The 12,525-nt window shown below is 32.2% G+C and overlaps 2 protein-coding genes across 5 annotated transcripts; one reads left to right on the top strand and one right to left on the bottom strand.

Annotated features, from left to right (window-relative positions):
• Positions 1–2,167: 2,167 nt before the first annotated feature.
• Positions 2,168–6,440, bottom strand: LOC133706348 (lipoyl synthase 2, chloroplastic). 4 transcript variants are annotated; one of them, XM_062131867.1, is made up of 7 exons: positions 6,260–6,428; positions 4,726–5,536; positions 4,415–4,505; positions 4,158–4,315; positions 3,276–3,447; positions 2,890–3,000; positions 2,168–2,566 (listed from the first exon to the last, which is right to left on the bottom strand). In XM_062131867.1, exons 2-7 carry the CDS (start codon positions 5,301–5,303, stop codon positions 2,483–2,485), a joined length of 1,194 nt encoding a protein of 397 aa, XP_061987851.1. In that variant the 5' UTR covers positions 5,304–5,536; positions 6,260–6,428; the 3' UTR covers positions 2,168–2,482. The 4 variants fall into 4 exon arrangements, with proteins under 4 accessions (XP_061987851.1, XP_061987850.1, XP_061987849.1 ...); XM_062131866.1 differs by having other exon boundaries at positions 4,726–5,483; XM_062131865.1 differs by having other exon boundaries at positions 4,726–5,430.
• A 4,681-nt stretch (positions 6,441–11,121) lies between these two features.
• On the top strand, positions 11,122–12,006 carry LOC133667848 (protein EPIDERMAL PATTERNING FACTOR 1-like). The gene is made up of 2 exons (XM_062087529.1): positions 11,122–11,290; positions 11,484–12,006. The coding sequence occupies exons 1-2, from the start codon at positions 11,203–11,205 to the stop codon at positions 11,753–11,755; spliced, it is 360 nt and encodes a 119-aa protein (XP_061943513.1). The 5' UTR covers positions 11,122–11,202; the 3' UTR covers positions 11,756–12,006.
• Positions 12,007–12,525: the final 519 nt, after the last annotated feature.

Raw genomic sequence — 12,525 nt, 5'->3', positions numbered from 1 at the left:
GTGTTTGCTCTTCTGAGATGGTATCCAAAAGTTACCTTAGAGACTAGAGTGTCAAATATTTGCCAATGTATCTACCTAAAAACAGATATAGATACATAATCATAGAATTGCAGCAGCAAAAGATGCTTTATTAAGAAGGAAATCAGTTCAAGAAATTGGAAAAAAATTAAAAACCTAACAAGACTTGCTGAGTTGCATAGGAGAGGAAGCAGAGATTGATGATTTAGAATTACAAGATTTTAAAGCATTTCCCCTCATAAACGAAACAGCTGATAACACAGCCATCCTAACCTTAACCACCACCTTCTTCAGCTTCAACGATCTTGACCTTCTTCTTCTCAATTCGGTTCTTGATGCTAACCTGTAAGACTTCAGAAAAACCTGTCTTTTCTTAGCCCTTGCACTTCTATACCCCAAGTCATGAGGATCATCTCCATGCAGAGCATCATAACGATCCAATGGCTGGTAACCCTTTAATCTACTGCTAAAATTTTTTGTTATGGTGTCATGGACAAGGGTGGTGGTGGTGGTGGTGGTGTTCATGCCTGTATAAACAGAGGAAACAGTAGACAAGATCTTGATTCTTGGGGGTAAGTGTACTAATATATAGACCTAGAAAAAGGGTTTACGTTTGAAAATTTATTAGCAGTTTTCGTTTCTTGGAAGCCGTACATGAATTACTATATTTACAGGAACTCAGAACCTAGTCTTCGATGTTAAATAGGCAATGAATTTGTGCATTAAGCTTCCTATTTTGACCGTTGACAAACAAGGTATCTTGTATATTCAGTGTATAGTAAGCATGAATTTGAAACTATCTCTGGGGTAAAATGTACATACATGGATTGATGTTTATGTTTTTTTTAACCAAAATCTTAATATTAAGACCAAACTAAAACCGAAACCATAGAAAGAAAAAAAAAAAAAAAACATGTCCAAAACGCAAAATTATAAGACAAACATGATAAACAATTGAAAATGTAAAGGATAACAATGATTAAATCGAAAACATAAAAGCAAATATAAAAAAAAATCCTAACCTCAAGGACCAACCAAGTATTTTGCCCACTTTTCAAATAAATCAGTAGTGCTAGATTAGAAAATATTTTTTTTAATTCTTCTAGTTTGAAAAATATTTTTTTATTGTGTTAATGTTGACTATGCTAGATTAAAAAATATTTTTTAATAGTACTAGTTTGAAAATTATTTTTTTTTTATTGTGCTAACGTGGAGAAAATTAGGCAAATTCCGATCATAACTGGCGTGAACTGGCTATGGTAAAATGTGCAATCAACAACTTGTCAATCCCCAAAGCCATCTCATGAAGCTTCACAATGTTTTATAATTTTTTTATATCTTAATTTATTATAATTTGGATTTTATCCTATAAGGATTTGAACCATGCTAAGCAAGAACTGCAACGTCGCAGCAATATCATATGATACATCTAGTTCCACATTCCTTGACTTCCCACCTCTCACAAAATATACATCAAAAAAATTATAATTTTTTAACCTTTTTTTTGTTGAAAATTCACTTTCTTCCGAGCATGTACCTGAATTTTTTAAAATCCGGGATTAAAAAAATTAATAGAACTTAATTTAGTCAAAAATCACAATTTTTAAAACATATTAAACTCAGTCTAAGTCGAAACCTCACCATGCTAGAATCTAGCTTGAGTGAGGATTAAAAAAAATAAATGGAATTTGATTCATTCAAACCCAAGTGACTTAAACTTAATCAACTTAATCAACTAAAATTTAATTTGGTTTTTTTAAAAAAATATATTATTTTAACTTAAAAAAAATGAAAACATTATCATTCTAGATTGACTTTCACTGACCTGTTGTAATCATTCTAAATTTAATATTATTTGAACCTGTTCGAAAATTCAGAGATGGTGGAATTAATATAGCTTGCAATAAATTTATAAAAAAAAAAAAAAAGACGAATCTCTAACATGCAGCAATCTGGGCTCTCTGCAGCAGAAATCATCTCCCTAAAACGATCTCAGTCCCGGACTTGAACCGATTCGTGGAGTGAATTCGCTCTTTTCCTTTAAACTATCTAGTTCTCTTTAAGAATCTTTCCAAAGGGTAACACGTGAACAATTGTATTTGCTTTGTTTATTTGCAGGAAGAAAATAGTGATGCTCACAGGAATAATAAACTTGTGGTCTTCAACTTTATTTTGTTTTTGACCATATCAATTAACCATGCTTTGGGTTTTCTTGGGAAAAAAAAAAAGAAAAAGAGTAGTTACAACAAGAATGGAAGGAAAAAATAAATAGATCAATTCACGGTATGACTAACTATCGCCAGTAAAACTTACCACTGGCAAATAAAAAACCAAGAGAACGAAAACTCAACCTTGTATATCTGATACAGTTTGTCCCAAAGCCAGTTGCTTGTGACGTAAAGTTGCTGTTGCTGTTGTTCCATGGCCATCAAGATGGAATGATAAAAAGGACTACAGGAGGTGACTAGGATATGGCAGCAGCTTCTTTAGCACTTTCTTTCACCATTGTCTTGACAAAGAGTTCCCCTGCTCTGTAAGACGATCGAACCTGGAAAATAAAATCGAAAGCTCTTGTAGGTAAATTTAAAAGGGTCGATAGAGTGTCTTGGAAACAACTAAAGGAACTCAAGCGCAGCTAGTAAAACATTGAATTTGAAGCAAAACCATGCATAGGTTTGCAAAGCTTTTATTATAGAAGCAGACTGAAATTTAGACCCAACAGGATTTTAATGAACACAAATGGATTTGAACAGGGCTGCATTTACAAATTATAACACTAACAATTAGCCTGTCTTCCCATTTGTTGTTCGTGTAAGAACAACAATGCTGACATCTATAACCTCCAACGTAAATAGTTATCAAAGAACTTACCAGAGGTCCACTAGCCACATAACGGAATCCAATAGACTCTCCATATTCCTTCCAATAAGCAAACTTCTCAGGTGAAACATACTCCTTAACCGTTAAATGCAATGGAGTGGGCTGCAAAAGATAAGCAGTTTCATATTGAGAGCTAAGGCTACAAGAGTCAAATAAATATAGCACCACCATATAACACGACAAGGCAACAAATGCCTTGGCAGAGTTGAACTGAAACCATCTTTTGGCAATATGAGAATCATTCAGGCAGTAAAACACAAGACTATGGCAAGCTTTAAGAGTTTAACATAATTAAGAAAGCAGAGGCCCAATTCTAGGCATAAGACGTAAATTACTCGAGCTAAATAGCATAAGAGCATAGTGGCACATAATTTTACCTGTAAGTACTGTCCAAATGTTAGAATATCAACATCTATAGCCCTTAAATCAGTCATGGCTTCCTTCACCTCATCATCAGTTTCTCCCAGACCCAACATTATAGAAGTTTTTGTTATCATTCCCTTCTTACTGACTTTTGCATGTTTCAAAACTGATAAACTCTGTTCATACCTGCATTTCCCATTCTTAAAATAAGAATCAAAATTAGCATTCACGACAAGTTTTCTTGAAAGAAAGACCAATCTGCATAAGATTTCTTGCTATGAGTACACCAAGCCTGGATTTGGTTTATTCATGCAAATTTTGTCCCGTTCTCAACAAATAATAGAATACCTTTATGTATCATCTGTATATGTATGCTTTTGATGGAGAATGAAGGGCAACAATGGGAGACGGTATTTATTTGTTTAGGAATTTAAATATTTTATGATTATTCTAGATTATTTTATTTAAAATGGGAATTGGTATTTATTATTTGATAGTTTAATTAGGATTTTAGTTTCATTATAGAATTAAGACTTATTGGTTTTCCTAAATAATAAAAACTAGTATAATCATAAAATATTAAAATTCCTAAACAAATAAATACCAACTCCCATTGTTGCCCTTAATTCTCCATCAGCTTTACTTGGCGATAATCGTGAATGTTATATAATACTAAATATTGTTTAAAATTTGCATCATGTGTAAAGTCAGAAATAGCCTAGAACAAACCACCAGAAATTTTCGATTTGTTTCAGCTTTTGTCTTTTGTATTCAAATACTATAAACTGATCATCAAATACAACCATGGCTGGTAAGCCTCAAAACACAAAACAACTGATATGATGCAGACAGATCCATGTTTTGTGCTTGTACAGAAGCAATAAACAGGCACTCACCCAGCTCGGGGATCTCTAACAATTCGTTGGAGGCGTTTAACAGTCTCAACATTGTGGGCAAACACATCCAATCCTGAATGTACCAGAGTATCTACAGCCTTTAGGTCACCACGGAAATCAGAAGTTAAGCATTCAACCATGATCTCTGGCTTCAGTTCCTGCAGAAAAGGTGTACAGAATCCAATATGTGATTCATATACTCTGCAACAGTAAATAGGAGCATGACATCCATAAAGTAAGCCCGATAACATACAAACCTTCATAGCTCGAACAGTTTGAGCAAAATGGCCACTTCCCCCATCCGGTAGATCATCACGATCTACACTTGTTATAACAATGTAATCCACACTAAATTGGGAAAGAAGAAACATACTAGATTAGTTCGATGCTTAAAGCAAGTTGAACACTACAGTATGAACTACTGTCTATCTTTTCATTTCTTCTTACATATTGAAGGAAATGGTATTTTGAGATGAAAAAAAAAAGCTTTTCATTTGATAATCTAAAACATACTTGCAAACAGTACAGAAACAATATTTCCATAGTTAATTCTAAGAAACAAACTCACCCCCAACTTGCAATAGCCAAAGCAGTGTTAAGTGGCTCCATGGGGTCAGGAGGAGGAGGGGTTCTGCTGGTTTTAACAGCACAAAATCTACATCCACGGGTACAAGTATCACCCAAAACCATAATAGTTGCTGTTGCAATACCATCCCCGCCTCCATTCCAACACTCTCCAATATTGGGGCATTGCGCTTCTTGGCAAACAGTGTTGAGATTCAAGCGAGAGATAGATTCTTTTACCTCTTCAAATCGTTCTCCTTGAGGAGCTCTCTGCCTCAACCACTCTGGCTTCTTCTCATTGGGATCCCTCCCGGTGTATGGCCCCATCTTTCCACCTCCTGGATATGGGTATGGGCCCTTCTCCTTGTTCTTCAAATCCACAGACGCTGATGATGAAGAGCCATTATTGATAGTGGTAGAATTTTGTGGGTGTTTTGCATCAATTTTTGTCAAAGAGGGATAATCAACAGATTCACATCGAATTTTTGAATAGGAGCCAAAAAAGGAGGATTTGGATTTAGGGGCTTTAGGGATGGGAATTGACAATGAGAATGAAGGTTTTGAAAGAGATTGCTCTATCATTTTTATTTTTTCTGGGTTATTCTTCGATTCAAATGAAGAGGGAAAAAAAAGGACTCTTTTCTCTTTTGATTTATTTGCCTGAGTAGCAGCTGCTGTAATATATCTAAATGTTGTCAACCAACGGTGCCTGTGTCCACTTGGATGACATTGTATAGATCAGAATTCCATCCAGTTGTTTTGCTACAGAGAATTTACAAAGTCCATTCAACTCCACTTGAAAGACGCAATGCTCACTTGCAGACCAACAAAACATGAATTTAAGGAAATGGATAAGAAAACCCCATCATAAATGTAAACATGAAAGCAATAAGAAAATGAACAGAAGATAAACATTTAGAAACACACACATCCCACAGCTCAACTCCATTAATCCACCACAACTCTGCATTGCAGAATTATGGAACAAGCGGTTCTAGCACAAGACCAGGAGGTTTTACTGGCTACACTACTGGAAACCTGTGAAGGTTCTATGCTGTGTTGATTTTCTTTCATATTAGTCCTTAGTATTTCTTAAACATCCCAACACAGAAAGACCAGAACTTTTTTTTATAGAAATGAAACAATTGCCACTAATGCATCATCAAATCCAAAGATACAGTATATCAAGCTTCAAACTTTAACATTTCCAAGGATCTTACGTTTTGACTACAAGAATTTCCAGGCATCACCAAAATGCATAACTACATATCTAATGCAAAAAACTCAGTGATTTACAATCAAAACATCAAATAAATCACCAAATTATTCAAAACTCATCTCCACACTCAAACTATACTGCACATTTTCCAAATATCTACAAGCATCAAAGACTAAAACCCAAAAAAGTCATCATCTTGCAAGTTCACATAGGCATTTTAACAAACACCAAAATCCCAGACCATCATTCATTTCACACACATGTACGAACAACAAAATGCAAGCAAGATTAAAAGATAGAAAGGCAAGCACAAACCCACCTGTGATAAGAGAAATCTGTGATGAAAAATACAGGCTTTGTGTTTGATGAAATGATATGATGCTGGGATTTGAAAGAGAGGGCTTTTGTTTTGGGTCTTCGAGTTCTACGTCCAAACAATAGAAAGACCTTTTTGTTTGTCATTGGTAGTTGCAACTGTAACAGAGCAGTTAGGCAGCGATCACGCAGACGACATGTCTTTCAAGAGAAACAAGATAGTAACAAGACTAGATAAATGTTTAAGGACTCCCACTAAATTAATAAATGTTTAAGGACTCCCACTAAATTAGTAGAATCTATCATAATAAATTTTTTTGTGAATTTTTATGTGGATATCATTGATATTTTCATATAATATGGTTTTTATACAAGTAAGAGATAAATACATTGTGGCTATTTAATAATTTTATACTTATATATTTTAATATATAATATTAGTTATAGTTATGATGGGAAAATATAAAAAATATTTATTAACATTTCTTAAAAAGAATATTTTATAATTTCTTTTCAAGTTTCTAATATTTTTTATATAAAAAAATATGAAAAAAATTTTATATTCGTAAAGTAATCAATGACAGCATATTAATTAATCCATTGAATTCACTTAAAAAAAAAAGGAGAGACATAAAAAATTATAGGAGTATTTTTATTTAAGTTTTTTTTCTAATTATATCTTTCTATTTTTAAAAAATAAATCTTAAATAGTTATTCTCTAGATATCATAAAATTATTGTGATCTCATTAAATATATTTTTATCTTATTTAAAAAAAAAAGAAATTCAATGATATTGGATTTTAGGTTATTTTTTGTCATTGGAAGTCGGGGAAAATTTTTAGTAGGGATAAATATTTTTTATTTGATTTGATTTTGAATAGAATAAAATAATTAAAATAAATTTTATAATATTTAAAAAATAATTAGTTACATCATATTAATTACTTTAGAGTTGAGAAAGTAAGAAAAATGAAAAGAGTCTCCAAGGGAGTAGGTATTATTAGGGTGAGAATAAAATTAACTTAAGTATTTATAGTCATAGGTTTTTTAACCTGATTTAAACTAGTCCGGTTTGGTTTTGTTTTTATTTTTAAAAATGAAATTAAACTAAACTAAATTCTTTTAAAAAAATTCTAATCAATTTTTTTTTTATGATTTGGTTTTTTTAGTTATATATATTTTTTATTTTCTTGATTTAATTGGTTTTTTATTTGTTGCTCACCCCTGGGTCTACTGATTTCGGCCATTACCGTGCTATGATTCGGCCTTTGTAGCTGGATATTGGCTTTATTTCTGACTTTTTAAGTGGGCCTGCCTCTAAGTTAACGTGCTCTTCAGTTTGGTCGTGCTCATCTTTTGTGAGCTCAATTTGTATTTGGGTTTGGGAAAGAATAATAAAATTTATAAAATTACTCTAAATTTCCAGTGCGGTAACACTGTATTTTTATTTTAAAAAAAATTATATTTTACATAAAATTCAACATTGGGAGCACCTTTTTTTTTTTTACTTTTAAAAACATTTTAAAACAAATTTTTAATTTTTTTCTTCAAATTTTATTTATTTTTAGTGTTTTAAGATAATTTTAATATACTAATATCAAAAATAATTTTTTTAAAAAAAAATATTATTTTTATATATTTTTAAACAAAAACATTATAAAAAATTATTATTATCACACTACCTATTCGAATAAATCTAGATTCATATCTCGACTAAAGTACTAAAAAAAACCTAACTTTTTTTTACCCTTTCCCTCTTCTTTATTTTTTCTTCGCTTTCTTCTTTTTCTGCTATTTTCTCCTCTTCCTTCCCCGTATCTCCACTCTTCTCTTTCTTTATAATGAACATCCACTCTCTTTCTTCATCCCCTCTCTCTTTAGAACAAGATCTTAGTAATAGAGAAATATATTGAAACTCTCTCTTCCATCGTCGCAATATAAATCCAGGATTAAATTCTAAGTCAAAATACCACTACCTTAATTCATAATAAAATAAAATAATGTTCTTAAAATGACAACGACCTATGGCGTGGCGGGTATGGTTAAAGATGGTTTGAATTAATGGCACGGTGGTGGGTCTGTTTTGGGTGGTTTCAATGGTGGTAAGCATGGTTAAAGGAAGTTAGAATCGAAGACAGAAGTTGGTGGGTCAGTTCTTGTGGTGATTTCAGAGGGAATGGTAGTAAATCTAGTATATAGTGGTTGAAAATTGGTGATTTTGTAAAAGATGATGGTAAAGTGTTACCACACTTGAATATTAGGAGTATGAGAATAATTTTCCCTAATAATAATTATAACAATAACCCAATCCTTGTAGCTTATTGAAAGTAATTAATTACTTATTGGGGTATGAAATCCAACTAAATAGTTTTTTTGACGAGCATTGACCATCCTCAATTAAATTGTTTCTTTTTAAAATAATGCCTTGTGTTCGAATCAAATTTCTATCCTACCTACTTCTCTTATTTCAATCATTTTTTTTAAATAAAATAAAAAATAGATAATAATTAATTTGGAGAAGAACTTCAACTCACAAAAGGATTAAGTAACAAATAAATTTCAAAATATAAAGGTTAAAGATAATGTTTCTGCATACTTATCAAACACGCCTAGCTCATCAGGTTCACTCGGTAACCTGCTAACTTGGAATTTGGTACACATCAAGTTTGCTTTTGACTTGTTTAGACCATTAATTCGGTCAAATCTGAGTAACCTTGTAGGATAACTCGTGACCTAGTTGACCTAGCCAAAACTAGACAAGACTTGGCTGAATCAAGTCCAATAATTTTTTTTTTGTTAAAACAAAGTTATTTTATGATAAATCTAAGTCAATTCCATAGTCCATAAATTAACTTGATTAACTTGAGACTTGAGTCTGGTTCAATCCCAAACTTAATCCGATAACTATGGTTGAAACTATAATAATAATCGGGTTAGACCTTAGACCGGGCTAGACTTTATAACCTGTCTTGATAACTATAATTTTTAAAACTATGAAAATTAGTTAATTAATGATGTCAAGCTATAAGTGTGAAATTATAATTAACTCAAAGAAAAAGGCAAAACATTCAATAGATGGTCAGATGTAAGAAAAAGAATTATTCAGTCTAAAGATTCAAATTTGAGTTCCATCCTAGATTTATTTAGGGTTGTTTATTTTTATATTTTAAAAGTGTTTTAAAAAAAATATAATTTTTTTATTTTAAATTAATATTTTTTTAATGTATTAATGTTAAAAATAATTTAAAAAAATTAAAAATATATATTTTTAATATATTTTCAAATAAAAAATATTATAAAAAACAAACTTTTATCATTCTTCAACTCACCAGCGCATCTATATTTGGTCAGCATATCTATACTGGTGTGAAAGTACAGCATTTTTATACCAAATGTGCATTCTGTTTAGCTGACCCTTTAGGCTTCCCGACAACAAGGACGATGTAAGTTAAGGTTACAGCCATTTATGTATGACCCATTAAGAATTTGATAGGCTGAACATGCATAGGATAATCTTCTCTAGCTAACAAAACAACTAGATTTATAATAATTATTTATATGATTTTTAATTTTAGAATTTATAAAATTAATTGAAGTATATGTAAATTAGCTCGAACACTCATATTAAACTTTAAAAAAAAACTACTGGATTTATTCTTTCTGTACGCCTAATAGACCTCATCATAGCAGTAATGCATGCATAAATTACACAATACTACTTGGTTATTGTACAAAGAAATGGAGGTAATGAGAAATAAAATATATTTGATCGATTCATATGAAAGAAATTAATTTTAGAGAATGTTGATAAAAATAGATGGAACTTCAATAATAACTAGGCCTACAGGGAAATTATAAGCAATGATATAAAATAAATTTGTTTTTAAAATTATTTTAAAGTAAATTTATATGTTTTTAAAATAAAAAATATATAAAAACATGTCTTTTATGTTGTCTCTTTCCCGGAAATATTAATCACTAAGTTAAAAGTACTTACATTCATTTATTGCTAAAAATAAGGAGAGTCAACTTCCATGCACCACATTATTTGTCTTCCTCTTCACTTTCGACCATCTAGCTTAGTTATTTGTGTAGTCGGCGGTCAGCCCATAGAATAGTTTCGTGCAGAAAATGGAAAATAAATGAGTTTTATTGGTCCCATTTACTAGTAAGCAACCATGTACAAATTAACCAAAAATTAATTGGAGAAATTGGGCCATCAATCACAAATCTATGGTAATTAATTAACTATTGATCTTCTAAAACTATTGACTATATATAGGGTGTTGGACATGTTCTCTTGAGTAATTTGTAGATACTCTAATATGGATAGGCCAATATTTGTATAGAACAAGGTATCAAATTTTCTTGGAATTAAATAGCTTCGGGGTGGTCCAAACTCAAGCATATAAATGTAGAAGCACATTAATGGCAGTCACATTACATCTACAGTTTCTAATTTATTAGCTCCTACAATATGGCCTTAAGCTTTTCAGAGATAGATTCAGTAAAATTTGAAAATCCCTCCAAGCATTTATGGCTATGTAAGCAATTATGCCCTAAGTACATTAGTCAGAAAGTCACGTAGAAAGAGCACTTGAATTCAGTTAATCCTCCCATAAGTTCCATTCTACATGTATCACCTTAATTTTTTGTCCATGGAACCACACACATGCTAAGGCTTGAGTCATGTGACTGTTGTTAGCAAACCTGCGTCGTGCAACCCTTTTCATGTGACCCTCTCTTGTCACACTGCTTCGGCACACACTCTTGCCTGTGACTTGCTTCAATACTATCCTTTTGCCCACCTCTTTATATATTCCTGTGCTCCCACACTTCCACTCTCACACCTTTGTCTCGAATTTTCTTCCAACACTCAAGTTCTCCAATAATTAGCTAGCTTGCTCAAAGAAAAGAGTAACACGCCATTAAAGCATACCAAAGCCATGAAGATTTTTGTTGCAGCATTGGTCATTGCTCTCATTTGTCTTCCTACGGCCATTTCCGCGAGGCACATAGGCAGGCCACGAACACGTATGAACCTCTCGACGTTTTCTCCTTTTGCTTCATTTCTTTTTAAATATATATAAGGGAGCGGTTCAAACTTACGTGTGAAAATTATGCTGTTAGTTCTTGATACATTTTGGAAGTGAGACTTCGATCGATTCTTTTCCCTTTTTGCTAGGGTTTCTATTGATACTGATATTGTTCCTTTGATGCTGAACAGACCATGGGCACCACCATTCGACACGGTCTCGAATTAAAGATGGGACTGTGGCACAACCCAATTTCTACAGGGAAAGATGGCCAGCAAAGAGAAGGGGCGATACTGTCCAAATTGCTGGATCAAGCTTGCCTGATTGTTCTCATGCATGTGGGTCATGCTCACCATGTAGACTAGTAATGGTCAGCTTTATTTGTGCTTCACTTGAAGAGGCTGAGACCTGTCCCATGGCTTATAAATGCATGTGTCATAACAAGTCTTATCCTGTCCCATGAGCCATGACTCCCTTTTTCTTTCTTTTTTTGTTAAAATGTACCCTCTCCCATGACTTAACTTACCAAATGTTTAACTTTGTCTAACTAGTAGATTTAGGTACCCGTGTTTTTGTTTTTTTTCCCTCTCATTTTCCCCAATTTTACCTTTCTATTGTAGACATGCCTTTATTTGTGTAATCAGAGAGTCAATCAGCTTCCTTCATCATTACGAGGTCATTGATATTATTATTTGCTAGCATTTCAATTTATTATTTTCTAATATAGTGCTTGTTTATAATTTGCTAGAAACTAAACATTTCCCTGAATTTTTCATATTCGGCTACATTGTAGAAATCTGATCAACAAAATTCACTGTTCCATGAAGTTATATATTAGATAGATAATAAATGGCCTTGATTATGGGAAGATTGTAAAATAACTTTTGATTTAACTCCCTTGATTATGGGAAGAAATACAGCTTTTCCTTTATTTACAAGAATAAATTGATGACATCTTGAACTAGTGTATATTTGAACTTTTGTTGGTTGTAACATATCCCTCCAACATATTAAGTTCCCATCTCAAAATTCGAAATGAACAACAACCTTTGAATGTTTTCTCAAGGAACGGAAACAATATTATGTTTCTGCCAAACGAAGAACACTTTATCAAATTCCGGTGTTATACTTGGACTTAGCAAAAGAAATTTACAGAGTAACTTTTTTTTTTCATGGTGATGCTATAAACATAGCTTTAAGACCCGACCTGATTCAAGGTCTGGGTTTCAAGTT

The sequence above is a fragment of the Populus nigra genome, chromosome 11 (assembly GCF_951802175.1).
Source record: "Populus nigra chromosome 11, ddPopNigr1.1, whole genome shotgun sequence".
NCBI classification, from domain to species: domain Eukaryota; kingdom Viridiplantae; phylum Streptophyta; class Magnoliopsida; order Malpighiales; family Salicaceae; genus Populus; species Populus nigra.
Note: the sequence above shows the minus strand (reverse complement) of the source record. Positions and strands in the feature narration are given on the sequence as shown.

What these genes read in the sequence shown, in the direction of transcription:
- LOC133706348 (XM_062131865.1), bottom strand. Translation starts at nt 6,402, where the DNA reads ATGACAAACAAAAAGGTCTTTCTATTGTTTGGACGTAGAACTCGAAGA. An exon ending in ACAGATTTCTCTTATCACAG is followed by an intron (nt 5,431 to 6,259) that starts GTGGGTTTGTGC and finishes AAGTGGACACAG; the next exon opens with GCACCGTTGGTTGACAACAT. An exon ending in ATGTGGCTAGTGGACCTCTG is followed by an intron (nt 2,567 to 2,889) that starts GTAAGTTCTTTG and finishes TTTATTTTCCAG; the next exon opens with GTTCGATCGTCTTACAGAGC.
- LOC133667848 (XM_062087529.1), top strand. Translation starts at nt 11,203, where the DNA reads ATGAAGATTTTTGTTGCAGCATTGGTCATTGCTCTCATTTGTCTTCCT. An exon ending in CATAGGCAGGCCACGAACAC is followed by an intron (nt 11,291 to 11,483) that starts GTATGAACCTCT and finishes GATGCTGAACAG; the next exon opens with ACCATGGGCACCACCATTCG.